General features: G+C 38.6%; 1 protein-coding gene across 2 annotated transcripts in view; it reads left to right on the forward strand.

Annotated features, from left to right (window-relative positions):
* The first annotated feature begins 7620 nt into the window (after positions 1-7620).
* The window catches only part of ELAVL2 (ELAV like RNA binding protein 2), a 76158-nt gene continuing 67080 nt past the window's right edge, over positions 7621-16698 (forward strand). For both annotated transcript variants that reach the window (XM_090275795.1, XM_090275796.1), the window contains exons 1-2: positions 7621-7704; positions 10456-10699. In XM_090275795.1, coding sequence (XP_090131921.1) covers positions 7633-7704; positions 10456-10699 — 316 coding nt within the window. In that variant the 5' untranslated portion in view covers positions 7621-7632. The remainder of the gene's footprint in view (positions 7705-10455; positions 10700-16698) is intronic.

Raw genomic sequence — 16698 nt, forward strand, 5'->3', positions numbered from 1 at the left:
GCTACAAAACTGTGGGAGTAGTTGATTTTATTCCTGTTACACTCATATCCCTCTTTAGGTTCTATAGCCAAATAATGACAGGGAAATTAATTAGGCACACTGATGTTAGAATGAAAGAATGAGGTTGGAATGATTCATCGTTAGAAGGTAGTATATTCAGGCCTATAACCAAGATTGAGTTTACCCCCGGCTTAACCATCACTACTGTGGAGGTGAATAAAGGGGTCAATTGAAAAATACAGATTTTAAAGTTTACTTCCATCTCACAATATGTAACATTCTCATTACTTTCATCTGCTTTGTTTTTAAACATTTGGCGGGAACTTTGAGATGTTATCTTTGTATTCTGAAAGCTCTAATGGGGCTTCATAGATTAAAATCAATTTCTGAATACTCTGTTTAGTAGTTGGCATCTTTTAAATTACTCTGGTTTTTAAAAAACATTTACATTTGCTATTAAATGGGTCACTTGCTGAATTCTTGGTTTAATATAAATTCAGGTTTTCATATGTTGGGTTTCTTTAAAAAGATTTTTCCTTTGCTACGACTTTCTATAGAAGCTATTCCTTTGCTTAGTTATCTTGTATTCTTAGTGCTCAGAAACTAATAAATGCACTGGTGGTTTGTTTGAATGCGAGCAGTTGGGATCTAAACCAGTTTCTTCATCATGTATTTAAACAGTTTACTAAGGTAATTAAAGGAACATACCAGTAACAAGTTTCCTTCCCGGTATATCCTCTTCCGCTCTGATACACTCTAGGTTGGAATCACCCTCGTTATACATCTTGATTCCTGCAGTTGTTTCTTCACTGGTCTTCCTGCTTCCAAGGTTGCTGAGTCCTCCCACACAACCACACGGTGGTTTACCTTTGTAGTAGCAACTGTTTTGCTCAAAACCTTTCTGTGATTTCCTTTCTTTCAGTGGCCTCTAATGGGGCTTAGGACACAGTATACCACAGTATGGCACCTTGGCATATTGGAATATCTTTAGTTAAAAGAGTTTGAGAAAACAGCAGAAGCAGAAGGTCCCTTTGGCCTCCCCCTCCCTCACCATTCTTCCCTGAAACAGGTCTTAAAACTCGCAGCAAAAGGTTGAGCTCTCCTTGTACCAGGAGGAAGACGTTCTTATCACCAGAGAAGGAGATTAAAGGCCAAGAAATAAGTACAAACCTTAGTAAACTTATTTTACTATCCCTAGCTCAGACCCTTTTATTTTGTCAATTCTTAAGAAATTTGTCCAAATCGGGGATTCCCAACCCCCACGCCACAGACCTGTACCTGCCCAGGCCCTGGGCCTTTGAGGGAAGCTCACCTGAGCTCCGCCTCCTGCCCCTCCCCCAGCCCCCGCCTGAACTCCCCCATCTCTCGCCCACCCCCACCCCTTCTGTGGACAAACCAGTCCTTGGTGCCAGAAAGGTTGGGGACCCCTTGTCTGAATGCTATACAGCTTCCTGCTCTAATCACCTCTTTGGGTCTTCATTTTCTTGTGAAGGCTCCTTGTACATGTACAAATTCAATAAAATGTGTATCCTTTTTTCTGGTTAACCTGTCTTTGTCCAGTTTTCAGACCCAGCCAGGGACCCTAAGATTTTTGAAGAAAACTTGTTCCTCTCCACTCTGCCCCCAAGACCCTACTGTGGTGTGGCCTTATTGCTTCTAAGACTCATCTCTCTAGAGCTCCTTCCAGCTTTGCCCTGGCTGATCTCTGCCTGGAATGCTGCTCTTCTAGATATCCCTATGGGGATATATTTGCTTACTATTATATCTGCAGCAACCCCTGGCTGGTTTGGCTCAGTGGATTGAGCGTCTGCCTGCGAGCTAAGTGTCGCTGGTTCGATCTTCCAGTTAGGGCACATCAGAGAAGGAAAACTCTGACTCTAAAAAACTTCCGCTGCCTTGCGGCATACCTCTTCAGGGGAAAGGCTAAGGGAGTAAACCCCGACAGAAAATCCGGAGCCGGAGTCCCTAAGGCGGTTTGACGTTGTAGTCAACACCGGCAACTCCTGCGGCGCACCTGAAGCCAAGCTGTACTGACTCCGTCTTTCCCTTGGACCCTTCAGCTGCGAAGAGAGGGTGGTTCTGCTGCATGGGCAACAGCAGACCCTCCATATCACCCTGCCCAGGCTCTGTAGCTTCAGCTTCACTGGAGAGGATACTCCAGCGTCATCGAAAGATGTCGATTCAACACGGGAGGAGACAGATACCGTGTCACTCCCGAGTCGGACTGCACAGCCATTCTCGGCGGTGCAGATAGACTCTTAAGAAGCTACACCATCGTCTCTCGAGACGGACGGCTGCCGACGACGGATATCTGCAGCAAGTAACTCCAAACTTGGTGCTTAGAACAATACAGATTTATTACATTACAATTTTGAAGGTCACGGTTCCCTGAGGTGGGTCTCTGTGGGCTATGATCAAGGTATTGGCAGGGCTGTGTTCCTTCTTAGAGTCTCTAGGGAAGACCTGTTCCCTTGACTTTCTGGCTTCCAGAGGCTGCACACAGTTTTTGGTTGATGACTCCCTTTCATCTTCAAAGCTAGAGTTTTTCACCTGGGGTTATTCTGACACCTGACTTGCCAGCCTTCTGCTTCCATTTATAAGGACTCTTCTGATTACATTGGGCCCACCTGGATAATGGAGGATAATCTCCCAACCTCAGGTCATCTCATTAGCAAATTTAATGTCATTTGCAATTTAAATACCTCTTGTCATGTAACACAGCCTATTTACAGATTTCAGGGATTAGGGTGTATGTAATCACCTAAGGTGAGTCATTGTTCTGCCTATCACAGCAGCTGGCTCACATCTGCAAACCTTCACTTAAAGCTCTCTTTCCAAATGAGGCCTACTGTTTAATACTGGAAGCTACTCATCCCGCATCTCTACATTCTCAACACACTTATTCTGCTTTGCATTTTCTTTTATAACAAAGTACGCCTTTCTAGCTAATATACTATTTTCTTATGTATGTTCATTCTTGGTCTGCTGTGCACACCTCCTGTTGCAAATGTATTCTTTATTGCTGTATCTCAAGTACCTAGGACAGTCCTTAGCTCATGGGAGCCGTGTACAAATTTCTGTTGAATGAGTGGATGAAGGAATTGTGTTTGAAATTTGATCAAATCTTTCCCACCAGATCTTTACTTTCTTGTTGACCAGCATGATTGCCTGAAGTGAACCTCAAATGAAGGGAAGGACTTGGGACCCCCAAACTCTTTTGCTTTACTTTACTCTCTCATTTCAAAGTTATAATCCTACTACTTCTAGAACTATGAAACCCCAGAAAGACTGGTTTTGGAGAGATGTAGTTTGCCTGGGAGCCATAATGGACCAAGAGACAGAGAAATGGTAGCATTCACTGCCAAAGAACACTTTCCCTCTGTCTCCTACAGCTTGTTAGCCCCAAGCCCCAGAAGCTGAGTTTGACAAGGCTGAGTAATTCGTAGAGAAGGTGAGGCAGCTCAAATGGTGTGGGAATGGGGTGGGGAGTTGACAGGGATTCTAGAACTGAGGAAATCTCATGAAGTATAAAGCCACAAACCTTTATAATTTTAGGAACCACAAAGCGGAGTGAAGAGCTTTAAAAAAAAACGAACGGCTCATTCCTGTAGCTGATACATCAGCCCCATGATTTTAGGGCTTGGTTGACTCTTCTGTTGTTAAATTCAGTCTATTGTTAAATTTAGTAAAGCCAAAATGCACCCCTAAAACGCTGTTTTAGTGAGAATGATGAAACATCATCCTGTAGGAATGGTGTTTGCTGGATAGATAACGCTTGTCGGCTGCTCATCCAGCTGTCACTTGTAAGCTCTTATTACTCACTTCACTGATTATTTTGAGGGCATTAGTCCCCAGCCTCAAGCTCTCCAAAGGAAGATGCTTTTTGGCCTGCATTGCTGTCTTTTTAGGTAGGTTCTGCTGTTAAACTTAAGAGACAAATGACTTCTGTCTGGTCACAGGAAAGACTTTGCCCGGTCCTGGTTCTGCCCTGATACCGTGTTACTCAAGGGATTGAGAACCCTCTTGCTTCAAATAGTGTCCAGACCAAGGTCACTTTACTCCAGCTGGGCCTTGTTAATGTGCGAGAGATGCTTGCCCTTGCCCTTAGTCCTGATTCTTTTTAGAGCAGTTATCTTTTATGTTTGCTTAAACTTTCTAGTTTGTAATAAAACAGTTTGAAATCCATAACTTAATTATGATGCATTTTTAAAAGCCTTTGTGTTAAAATCTGTTTAATTTTTTCCACATATGCCTTTGCTTCTGCCGTTTTCCTCAAGTTATATCCAGACTCCAGATACCACATCTCCAAAATCCTGCTGGCCAGAGGATTGGAGCATGTTTGTACCATCTTGGCAAGTTGACGTGTTAAGCTCTTGATATAAAAAAATAGACAAGTGGCCACTTAAAGTAGTTTCCTTTGTTATGCCAGGTAACAAGAATTTGGATTTCAGTGGGTAAGGATGGCTGAAGGAGTATGCCAGAAATGAAAACACACAATCATAATTATGTCCGATTTGAAATACTTGAGATGGGATAGCAAAACAAGCTACCAAGCTTGCATGCATTTAGGGAGGTGACTACCCTTTTGTGCTCCATTTTTTTTTTTTTTTTTTTTTTTTACAGGAACTGTTCTTGTTCTTACCTATGTTTTTGAATGCTTAGTCTCTACACACCCCTGAAATGGAGGTGGGGTGGGTATGGCTGGAGGCCTTTCGGGTAGATGGAACCTCATGAGCAAAGCCAGAGGATGTATGTCTTAGAATGTACTGCAGCTGTTTGAGGGACATCGGGTGATTCAGAATTTTAGGGACTTGAATAAGTGGGCTTGTAGAGGAAGGATCTCAGGTGTTTAGACTATACTGAGTAATTTGTACTTAATTTGATAGGCAGAAGTGGGGGGGGGTTATTGGGGGGGGGTTAGGAAAATCCCCCTGAGAATAGTGTTAGTGTGGATTCAAATGAGGAGGGGGACCTTTTTAGAGGCTGGAATTCAGTGGTCCAGATGAAAGGTGAGGGCCCAGATCAGAATGGTAACCATAGCGATGAAGAAGTCTTCACCAGGGGATGTGCTGTGGCCCTTTCAGCAGTTCTGCTATGACTTTAACCCTGAAAGGTCTGGTCCCTATATCAGGTGGAGTCTAGGTCTTGGAAAGCTCCATTGCAAATAAGATACCCAATGAGAATTCTCAGAATATATTTAGGATGTTTTTCATTAGCAGTCTACTCTGTTTGGTGGCTGTCTTCAGAGGCTTGAAAATAGCAAAGACGTTTTTGGAATTTTTTATTAGGGAGATTGGAAAATAGGAACTTTTCCTTTTCTTTTATGTGACCAGAAAACTATTGATCCCAGATATGAGAAATATAGCAATAGCATTGGTTTCCTAAAATCTGCTATTGTTAGAAACTTTAGAAATTAAAATTCGTAGAGGGCCATTTAAGTAGAAGGGAAAACAATTCAGTTTAAAACATCTTTGTAGATATAAGGAAGTAAAACTGTGTGAATGTGAAGACACAGAGGCCATTCCCACCTCCCAATGAAACATGCCACATTAAAGTAACACCTCATCATTTTCTCTTGGAGCCCAGGGGAAGTCTAGAATGTTCCAGATTGATCTATGCTGAAGTGCCTTCATAAATTATTGCATGAACAATAACAGGAGAAAGAAGCAGTCTCAATTGGCACAATTGATGTCAAAATTGAGACATGAACATACATTGAAAGGTTTTTTTCCAGCCTTAAAATTAATGGTTTTGTGTCATTGGAATAGGCTCTTTTTTCCCCTTCCAAAGAGTTTCAGAGCCAGTAGAATCTATAAATAGCACTCAGCTCTGTTGTCTGTGGTAGATTGAGTGGAGCAGAATTGCCTGTCCTTAAGTGAAGGGGAAGTAGCTTTACATTTTTAGTAACTGAATTGTTGGCCAGCATAAAGGTAAGGGCCATGTGAGCAACTTATTTATAACTTCCCATAAAGGTATGTGTCTGCCTCAAGCAGAGAAACTGTCTGGGGTGCTTGAAATGTAAAAGTGCAGAAGAATCATTTTCCATACACAGCTTCCCCTAGCTAGTTGGTACAATAAAGTGATTGTTCACGTCCCTGGGGCTTTCAGAAAAGAGGAGTGTCAATAGATTAGCTCATTATTGTTGCCTCCTATGGAATAGAATGGACTGAGGCTGTGAAATTTGAATCTTTGGTTTTATGTAATAAAGCATGTTTAGATATTAACTCCCAAGGGTATTCAGGACATAAATTTAAGCTTGGTTTAACCTGCTGGGTATGGTCCACCACCTAGTCTATCTATGTAGTCTAATCACAATTAGGTTATTATCAAAATAGTTCTGGGTTTAAAAGCACTTTATTCTTTCACAGGTTCAGTTCAACTATAAGTGTTTTTTTGTTTTTTTTTGTTTTTTTTGTAAATAACAGAATCAGACTGAATTCTCTGGTAACAGTGGGAGAAGGGAAGAAGAATAAAACATTTTCATGGCACCCTGTAAAGAGAATGGTTAAACCCTATTGGTAGATGCCAGAAAACGGAATTCATTTTTACATGTTATTAATGTCATCACTTGCATCAACAGTAAATCCCAGGCAGCTTTAACTCTTAAGGATGAAGTTTCTTATCATCATAAATATGCAAGCAAAAGCCGTTTATGGCCTTCCTTTGTTACTTACTGTTTATTTCAGAGACTTGAGTTTCTGAATATTATGTTGACCATTTAAATCATCTGCATATGTGGCTAAAATGTAAACTTTGGCTTTCATGCCAGTGTTGGTGTCTTTGTTTAGTATTTGGGCAAGTTGTAATAAGCGGTAAATGGCCCATTAACTATATTGGAGGCCCCATAGCAGCCCTAATTTCAAATCGTGCTGAGTTTACAATTTACATATTAAAAATGTTCACTTGATTTTGTTCAGGGACAAAGCTGACATCCTATATAAGCAAGCATTACTCCAAACAATCCTATTTATTGGTCCAATTATTTCAATTGAAGGATGCTGGTTTACTGCCTCTTAGTATACGTGAACAATTCTCAGCGAAACTGTGGCAGAATAACCTCACAGGGTTCCGATTTACTTTTTAATTTTCAGTCCCAGGATTAAGGATCATTTATAGTATAATGTAACAGTATAGGCAAATATAGCTTCTCTTAATGCCCTTCTGATATTTTGGGGAAAGAGAGCTTTTATGCAAAGCATCCACTTATGAATTGCATGGCTGCCGTTTCTCACAATAAAATTTCATTCACATTTCCTCCCTTCTCCCACATCCATAAGAGATAGGACAGCATGCAGTGTTTTCCTTCATTTTATTATTATTTAAACATTTTTTTGAGAAGTGGTTTAAGGTAGTTCTTTAGGATAGATGCCAAGGTAACTAGTTAATACTGTTTTGAAATCAGGCTCTTAATTTAAAATGCTTAATTTGTGCAAAAACACTACATGTTAAAATGAATTTGGAAAGATTAGATTGGAATTGCCTCAAATTCAATTAAGCCACACTGCATGGACGTGCTGGGAATATTAATACAATCACTGTAAATTTTGTACAAACTGATTTGTTGCATTATCTTGCTCATCTAACATACGGTACTTTTTGTGTCCATATTGCAGACGGCAACTCCAAACTAACATGGCAGTCAGACTGTGTGATGTGGCTTCTCTGCTTAGAAGTGGTTCGTGGGCAGCAGAGCCTTGGACTGGGGTCTGTGGGATTTTTCTTAAATTCTGTAGGCTACTTTTTTTTAGCATGTTGCAGGAGTGCTGAGGCCATACCAAACACTTGAACTTTTCATTTGGCATACTAATTAATTATTCTTCTATTCAGCCTGTTACACGGTATGGCCATCGTTAGAACATAAAGCACATTGCAATTTTAACCATAGTGGTATATGTAGCATCAGAACCATGCTTTTGTTTCTAACTTTTTACAATCTAAATTAGGATTTAGTGCAGACTCAAAGAAAAGAGTGATAAGCTTTAAAAAAACAAAAACAAAAGTTTTGGTATGGTCTAAATACTAAGTTACCGTAATTCTTTACATTCTGTTTACTATGTATTTTTTTGGTTACTAAATTTTGAAGTTATTCACAATTCCTGATGCTCCAAAAAGTAGTTGAAATTGTAAATCTGGCTGGAAATTATTTGCCCAGTAACTGTTGAAAGAGTTTGCATTCTATGAACAGTTGTGTTGAGCCTGTCAATGGAATATGCATTATTTGTAAAATATAGCACATTAGTATCATTTTATTCTGAGCAGATGGTCCTATAGCTGAGAGATGCTGTAATTTTCAGTGCACACAGCCTACTGCAGCTGTTCACTTGAATGTTGGCTTAGGAGCTCATTCTTGCCACCTGAACATGGAAATAAATGTGCAATTAAGTGAGGAGTGTTTGTTGTCCTTGCTAAATCCTGCTAATTTCAGTCAGTGAACACTTTATATTTCAAATGGTATCCCAGTGAGCTTTAGTTCAAATATCATATTTGAGACTTACCTAGTTTCTACACATACATACCCTAACTTTTGAATAGTGATTTGTTTTAATTGGCTTTGGCCTCTCATCTTGCAGCTCATTGTTTTCATAACTGCTGGACAAAGGTTAATGCCACACAAATTTTGCTGTGAAATGACCCGCAGCTAATATTCTACAAACTGGAACGGTTGTGCTTTAATAGGAAATCTGAAACCCATTTCCTCAGTTTGAGATAAATTTGTTAATTATAATAAAATACATATGTTGAATTGTCAGATTTTTTTCATACAGGTTTTCAGAGGTTTCTTTATTTTTCTCTATTCCTTTAAGCAATCCCTGAGAATACTTGTCCTAGAGATGTAGCTTATAGCTTGTAGAATAAAAACCCATTTCTTTGAAAAGGAAGTCTCATGGGGTTATGGGTTGTTTGGTATTTCATAGGCACTCTGAATTTGTCTCCTGTTTTTTTTTTATCATGATAGCACTGATTCTTGTCGTGTCTGACCAGTCTCAGTCTGTCTTATGCTGCTTTCTTTTATAAACATCCCTCGGCAGCAGAGATTTCTTCCTACATACTTATCCAATGTTATGCCCTTTTATTTTTCCTAGGCAATATGTTTTTTAAAAGACCTTTATTATTATTTTTTTCTTCTCCTGTAACACTACCTCTTCTTGGCTTTTAAAATTTTGTCTCATACTCTGTGTTTTTTATATGTTAAAACTTCCCTAAAATTATATCCCATCAATTCAGAATTGTCAATTTTTGAGAAGTGTTTTTTTTGGTGAGATGAGAGGTGTATTGGATATAAAGTATGAAAGGTAATGCTTTCAGTGATGTCTTGGTTTTTGGATTCCCCCCAAATCTTAGCTATCCAGAGTAGATAGCTATTGAGAGATGGTTTTAGAAAATTTGGGGCTGTGCTTGTGAATGTTTTGGTCAAAGAACATAGGACTGATTTTTAGGAAACTAGATCCAAATTTTCTTGTGATTTTTAGAGTAGCCTGAAGTTTGAGACCATTTCCCTCTACTCTTTATCCTGTATTTGGAGTTTATAGATGCATTTTCAACAGGCTTATGTGCTCAATTGAAAATTACATGGGCCGGTCTGGTTGCAAAGGTGATATATTTACACTGTTACTTTAGTGGACTGGATAGTTTTCTTTTTCTCATGTCAGAGTTAAGGCAGAATACCATATTGAATTGTTTGGGGATTTTATTTTGATGCTTTAGATCAGTTGTCTTGTTGGTGATCATTAGCTGCCAAGCTTGACAAAAATGGCTTGTTAGAGTCTGCAAAGTTCACTAAGTACTCAGCTTCTTTCCCAAGTTATCCTACAAAATCCTTTTCATGCCCTAACATATAACATCTGATATTTTCTTATTTCTTATGAACAGTAGGGGTATTAAGATATTGTTAATCAAAATCATTTTCAATATGTAACCAAAACAGTACATGTTGACAAATTTATATTTTTTAAAGTAGTTTTGCTTCTTAATTTTAAGTTAATAGATGTTTGTTTAGAATATTGCAATTATTAGGCAGACAGAAAATCTCTTCAAGGTTAGGTAGAATATTTTTTGGTTTGTTTTTGGTAGCATGTTAAGAACTTTTTATTTTCTAGTATAATTTTTAGTTAGGATTCAGTTCTCTGCCCTTTGTTACTAAATTTTCTGAAGTCTGTGGACCCTGCAGGTGAGTAAGGGTATGGGAGTAGACTCAGAATGAGGTTCTAGAGAATGTTTAAGATTTAAAATATGCTTATGTGCATGTATGAAAAATGTATGTGTAAGTATAACTGTGATCTTAATTGAATAGCTTAACATGAAGTAAAAATTAGCGTAGGTGTACTTTTTGTTGAAGCTTTGTTGTAATTTCAGCAAAATAACTGTGTTCTAGTGACAAGTGTTTAAATTTTTGAATGGAATCTCTAATAGTTTGTGAAATATGAGTTCTGACATTTCTTATTTTCTCTGTTTTAGCAGGTAATTGCTGCCATGGAAACACAACTGTCTAATGGGCCAACTTGCAATAACACAGCCAATGGTCCAACCACCATAAACAACAACTGCTCGTCACCAGTTGACTCTGGGAACACAGAGGACAGCAAGACCAACTTAATAGTCAACTACCTTCCTCAGAACATGACACAGGAGGAACTGAAGAGTCTTTTTGGGAGCATCGGTGAGATAGAGTCTTGTAAGCTTGTAAGGGACAAAATAACAGGTATGAAGTTTTACATATAGTTTACTCCTATTTAAAGGACTGTGCTTACAGGTGTGGGAAAATAAGTTTACTACTTGCATGTCACTGTGCTGCAGTTTTACACATCTAAGTATTTTCTGTTACTGTCTATATTAGCAGTGGGAAAATTAGTTTTAAGAATTTCATTTTTCTTTTAAAGCATAAAATTATTTTATGGGTAGTATATATTAAAACTAGACTTCTGTATACTCTGAACTTTATAATAACATCTTTGAAAAATTTTTAAAAGTGCATATGTTTGGGGCAGCAAGTGTCTTGTTAACCTTTAATTTTTAGTTCCCTGAGCTTACATGATTTAGCATTTCAGCAGTGAGATATAATAAGGAGAATATTATTGTGTTTGGGAGAGAGGGGAAAACCTTTCTAAATGTCCTTCCCCTTAAGTCTGTAATTCTTCTGCTTATAATGTGTATGAAAAGAGTAAATGGTAATATTCACATCATCAATGTATAAATATTTGCACCGATACAGTTTGAGCATAGCAAGATCTTATGTTCTGTTCCTTGACAAGGAAAGGAAAAGTGGCCATGAGTGTTCCTCTTACAAAGATAAAAATGAAAGGATGGGTAATTTGGCCTTTAATAATGCGTGTTACATTTTGAATACTCGGTAGTGGAAATTTTTCTTAGTATTTTGTAAGATTTGAGTACCTTTTTACAATAAGCCAGAACCTAACCAGAGCATGTTCTAGGGATAGAAGAGTTAATGCTTCCTGCAGGAGCTCTTCTCAAACACTGAAAATAATATGAATTTAAGTGTAGACAGACTCCATAGCTTTTTCATGGTGTTGTTAAATCTGAGTGATGATGTATATCAAATTGATTTACCTGGCTTATAACCAAAAATATAAAACTAAATACTTGAAGGGAGTAAAAGACACATGAAGACTGTGTAATGAGTCAGATGTAGAGTTTGAACTTTAGTCATATGACCTTGGACATGTCAACTCTTGGCTTCAGGTTTCCCTTGGTAGAATGAGGTAGAGGGCAGAGGACAAGTTCATGCTAGGTAATTTCTGAGATCATTCGTGACTTGTTCTGCAATGGCTTTAGCTTTGCAATGCTTATTCTCTCCAAGTTAAGTGGTTCTTCACCTGGGCTTGACCTTATAATCATATTTCCTTGGGCAACAGATTGAGGTTCACAGAGACAATTTATTCATTGAAATCAAGTAAATCATATAAAAACTAAGTAACACGCAGTTGTCAACAGTCTATACTGAATAACTGTATTTTAGCTAATTATGTTGCTTAGATCTTCCCCGTAATATCAGTGGGAAAGTTTGTCTGTGTTTTTGAAATCTGATAATAGTATAGATGAGAATTTTTTCTACTTTTCCCAAATTTTGTGTGAGCAGCATATGTGAAATTTATAAAGAAGCAGTTTTTGAAAAAGTTGGAAAAGGTAGAGAACAAAAGGCTCTTATTACATATGTCTGTTATGATACTAAATTTTATTGTTTTTAGTAAAATGAAATCTTTTTTATGTGAATTTAGCAATCTTTTTTGATATAAATGGCTGTGTGGTAAATGGTGTGAAGGCTGTGACATAAATGGCGTGTTTTCTGATTTGATTGCTTTGTACCTATCCCCACCATTAAAAAAAAAAAAAGATGCTTGAACTAATACTCAAACTGCATTAATATTTGTTGTCCATTTCTTTCACCACTCCTACCCCCACCTTTGTCTTTTCAGTGAAATGGGGGCTAACAGCATTTCCTACCATAGTAAAATTTCTGTTTAAAATCTCTGGTAAGCAAGTGGAGTACCCAAGAAAATTCACAGTGAGCATGAGGGTCAAAAGATGTTTTCTAAGTTTCATCCCATGAGATACAGTATAAAAATATTTCTCACAATAAGTGTTGGTGTAAGTGTCATTTAATTTTTTCTGTAAAATAAAAGACATTTTTCATTTTCACTAATAACTTTATTGATTTGGATATTTTAAGAATGTCAGCAATCTCCCACTATTGGCTGTTAGTGGGTAGAGGCTAGGGGTGCTGCTAAACATCTTCCAATGCACAAGACCAGCCCCACAGCTAAGAATAATTTGGCCAAAATGTCAGTAGTACTAAGAAACTTTGCAAACCACTTTTGACACGTTCGATCAGTCACGGCACCATCTCCATTCACTGAACAAGTCCTTTTTTGCGTTTCAGCTACCTTTCTTGAAATAAAGCATAATTCACTGAAAATACTACGTATTTTCTTCTATCTTCAATATTAAAGTGGCTGCACAAAAATTCACACAATTTCGATTTTTTAAAAATGCACACTGATATGACAGCTGTCACAATATAATCTTAACAGAATTGTTTCGAATGAAGTTAAAGACAACTAAGCACTACTGGAGCCATCATATGGAAAAAAACAAAATGAACTTTTTTGGCTAAACCAATACAAGTTTGAGAAATTCTGCCTTCCATAGTTTCCTATTGAAGATCCACACTGCGGGTCATTAACATTAAAAACTGGAGTTTTGGCTAAGATGGAGGCATAGACAGACACGCTGCGTCTCCCTCCACAACTAAGAAGGAATACAATTACCTCAGACCTAGAAACAACCAGAAGTTCCAGAAAATCAAACTGCATGGAAGTCCAGTAAACAAAAGTTATAAAGAAAAAACACCCATCCTTGTAGACAAGTAGGGGGGACGGAGCCAGGAGGAGAGGACGCGGTGTGGTGGTGGCAGCAACAGTGGCAGTGGCAGTGGCAGGCCAGCAGAAAGCACAGTTACACATTTTAAAAAGCCAGGAGGGACACATGGGGGGCATTCCCAGCTCCTCACCAGACCCCTGGCAGCTCAAGGCTCCAGCACCGGAGAAAATCAAGCCTCATTGCTTCTGACTGTGCAGACCAGTGAGGTTTGGGGCGGAGGCAGAAAATGCCGGTCTCTCTGCAGAGTCCGCTTGTTTAAAGGGCTCCCATGATCCTAGAATATCTGGGAACAACAGCTAGTGCAACAGCTAGAGACGCGCCAGTCCCATACGAAGTGGGAGAAGTGCCTGGAAAAGGGACGAGTGCTGAGAGGGTGGCATTGTTCCCTTTCAGACCCCTCCCCCACATACAGTGCCACAACGTGGTGAAACAGGTCACCCTGTACTGACGAATACATAAGGCTCTGCCCATTACAACGTCACAGGAATGACAGCTCTACCTCAGACACAGAGGCAAACAAACACAGGAGCCTGTCAAGATGAGGAGACACAGAAGTATGGTGCAAAAGAAGGAAGGGATCAAGGTTCCAGTAGGAGAACTAAATGACAAGGAAATAGTCAACCTAACAGACAAAGAATTCTAAACACTGGTGATAAAGATGCTCACAGGCTTGACAGATATGCTTGAGTGTGGCAAACACATAAGAGAAGAAGTGAAGGCTATGCTAAGTGAAATGAAGGAAAATCCACACAAAACCAATGGTGAAGGGAAGAAAGCCGGGGTTCAAATAAGTGATTTGGAACATAAGGAAGAAGAAAACAGTCAACCAGTACAGAATGAGGAAATAAGAATTGAAAAAAAATGAGAGGCTTGGAAACCTCTGGGACAACTTTAAACGTGCCAGCATTCGAATCATGGGCGTGCCAGAAGGAGAAGAGGAAGAGCAAGAAATTGAAAACTTATGTGAAAAAATAAAGGAGGAAAACTTACCAAATTTTGCAAAGGAAATAGACATACAAGTCCAAGAAGCATGGAGAGTCCCAGGTGAGCTGGACCCAGAGGGGACCACCCCAAGACACATCATGATTAAAATGCTAAAGGTGAAAGATAAAGAGAGAATCCTAAAAGCAGCAAGAGAGAGGTGGAGTAAGATTACCTACAGGGGGGTGCCTATAAGACTATCAGCTAATTTCTCAACAGACACTTTGCAGACAAGAAGGGACTGGCAAGCAGTATTCAAATGTAATGAAAAGCAACCTACAACCAAGATTACTCTATCCAGAAAAGCTATCATCTAGAATGTAAGGGCAGATGAAGTGCTTCCCAGACAAGGTAAAGCTGAAGGAACTCATCATCACCAAGCCATTATTATATGAAATGTCAAAGGGACTTACTTAAGAAAAAGATCAAAACTATGATCACTAAAATGACAACAAACTCACAACTATCAACAACTGAATCTAAAAAATAAAAACAAAATCCAACTAAGCAAACCAGAATAGGAACAGAATCATAGGTATGGGGATCATTTGGAGGGTTATCAGCTGGGAGGGGGAATGGGGAGAAATGGGGTAATAGTGCAGGGATTAAGAAGCATAATTGGTTGGTGCAAAGTAGACAGGCGGATGTTAAAAATAATAATAGAAAAGGGTGAAGCCAAAGAACTTATATGCATGACCCATAGACATTAACTAAGAGGGGTGGAATTGCATGAGGGAAGGTGGGTATAGAGAGGAGAGCAAAGGGGGGGAAAATGGGACTACTGTAACAACATAATCAATAAAATATACTTAAAAAAATAAACTCCTAAAACCCTGCTGTAAAGAGAAACCAGTTTGACTTAAAGTTCCCCAGCCTTATTTGACCATAGAACTCATTTGGGGGGATATCCCCCCCCACAGGATTTCCATTGGACATGTTGCTATAAAAGCTTTTGGAGTCATTTGTTAACTGGTTATCAGACAGTCTAAAATTTTTCTGTAGCCTTTTCATTTCCTTAAAATATAAGCATGTGTCATAAAATTAAAATCCATGATAATTAATTATAAATTTAAAAACTTGAGTAGGGAAATCTGAATGTAAAGAACTTCTTCTAGTAATCCTGTTTTGATTTGGCCAACTGACATTGTATTCTTTGTTTGGGTTAAAGTAGTGTTCAGAAGGGTCTGACTCATTTCCCTTCAAGCGTAAATTACATTGGTTGTTTTTTTATTCTGACTTTTTTTGTAAATATTTATATTGAACAAAATAGTAAATGGTAGATTTCTAAAACTGGTTTTCGAATGATTGCATTTTGCAAAGTGGACATATCTTCCTTAAGAAGCTATTATTAACATATCTAGGAATGCTTGAAAGTGTCAGGATTCAGACCCTGCCCTGTGGTGTTGTTCAGCATTAGCCAGCTTATTCAGTTTCTCAGTACACATTTTTAGGGTCAAGTCAGGGTTCCTTGGTCCCTCTAATTACCCAATTTATGCTTCCTTCATGGGAGCTGTTGGGCCAGCTTTTTGTATTCTGATTTTTTAGAAAGTGAGAGCATTAATTGTCTGGGTTGTAAGAAAACCCTGGGATCATTCTTTGGAAAAAACATAAATGTCTCCTTTTATTTTTCTTAAATCTTTCCTTAAATAATGCTGAATTAGGAAACTACCTCAGGTATAAAAATATTTAGTTAGGAAAGTGTGTGCCTCTTCCCTAAGTCCTAAAAGAAAGTAGGTAATTTTTAGATTGTGTTGGTGTTAGCAAACTAATGTCACTATTTTGATAGAATGAGGATTAGGGAAATATATTAAGACACATCTTAAGTAGCAAGTACAACAATCTTCTCTCTAGCCTAAATTCTGTTTATTATGTTGTTTTTCAGGCCCTCTCTCTGCTTTATGCTTCATTCTGTTTCCTATGTATAGGCATTCATCACGAGAAGCCACTGCTGCTTGTACAGCTTAGCTGTGATGTGGGTTCATCCCTTTTAAGTTCTTAAATGCACTTCGGAGTCCTAGACACCTGCTGATGCTGCATTTCCAGGAGTGAAATGGATTTTATGATGCAAGGAATGAATAATAGAGTGTTACAGTCAGAAAAGCCCTTGAGATGACCATAGCCAGCTCTCTCACTTAGCAGGTGATGAAAGGCCCCGGTTTGTTAAAATGACTAGTCCAAGACCATGTGGCTATTAAATGGTAGAGTGGGGACCAGAATTCTGGTTTTCTTTTTCTTTCCTGGGATGTTTCCTCCTTGCCTCTTTGGAGTCCAGAACTCTTGAATAATTAAGCACAGGACCAACTGATGAATTTATAATGAGAC

The sequence above is a fragment of the Furipterus horrens genome, unplaced genomic scaffold (assembly GCF_987537825.1).
Source record: "Furipterus horrens unplaced genomic scaffold, mFurHor1.1.pri manual_scaffold_4, whole genome shotgun sequence".
Lineage (NCBI taxonomy): Eukaryota > Metazoa > Chordata > Mammalia > Chiroptera > Furipteridae > Furipterus > Furipterus horrens.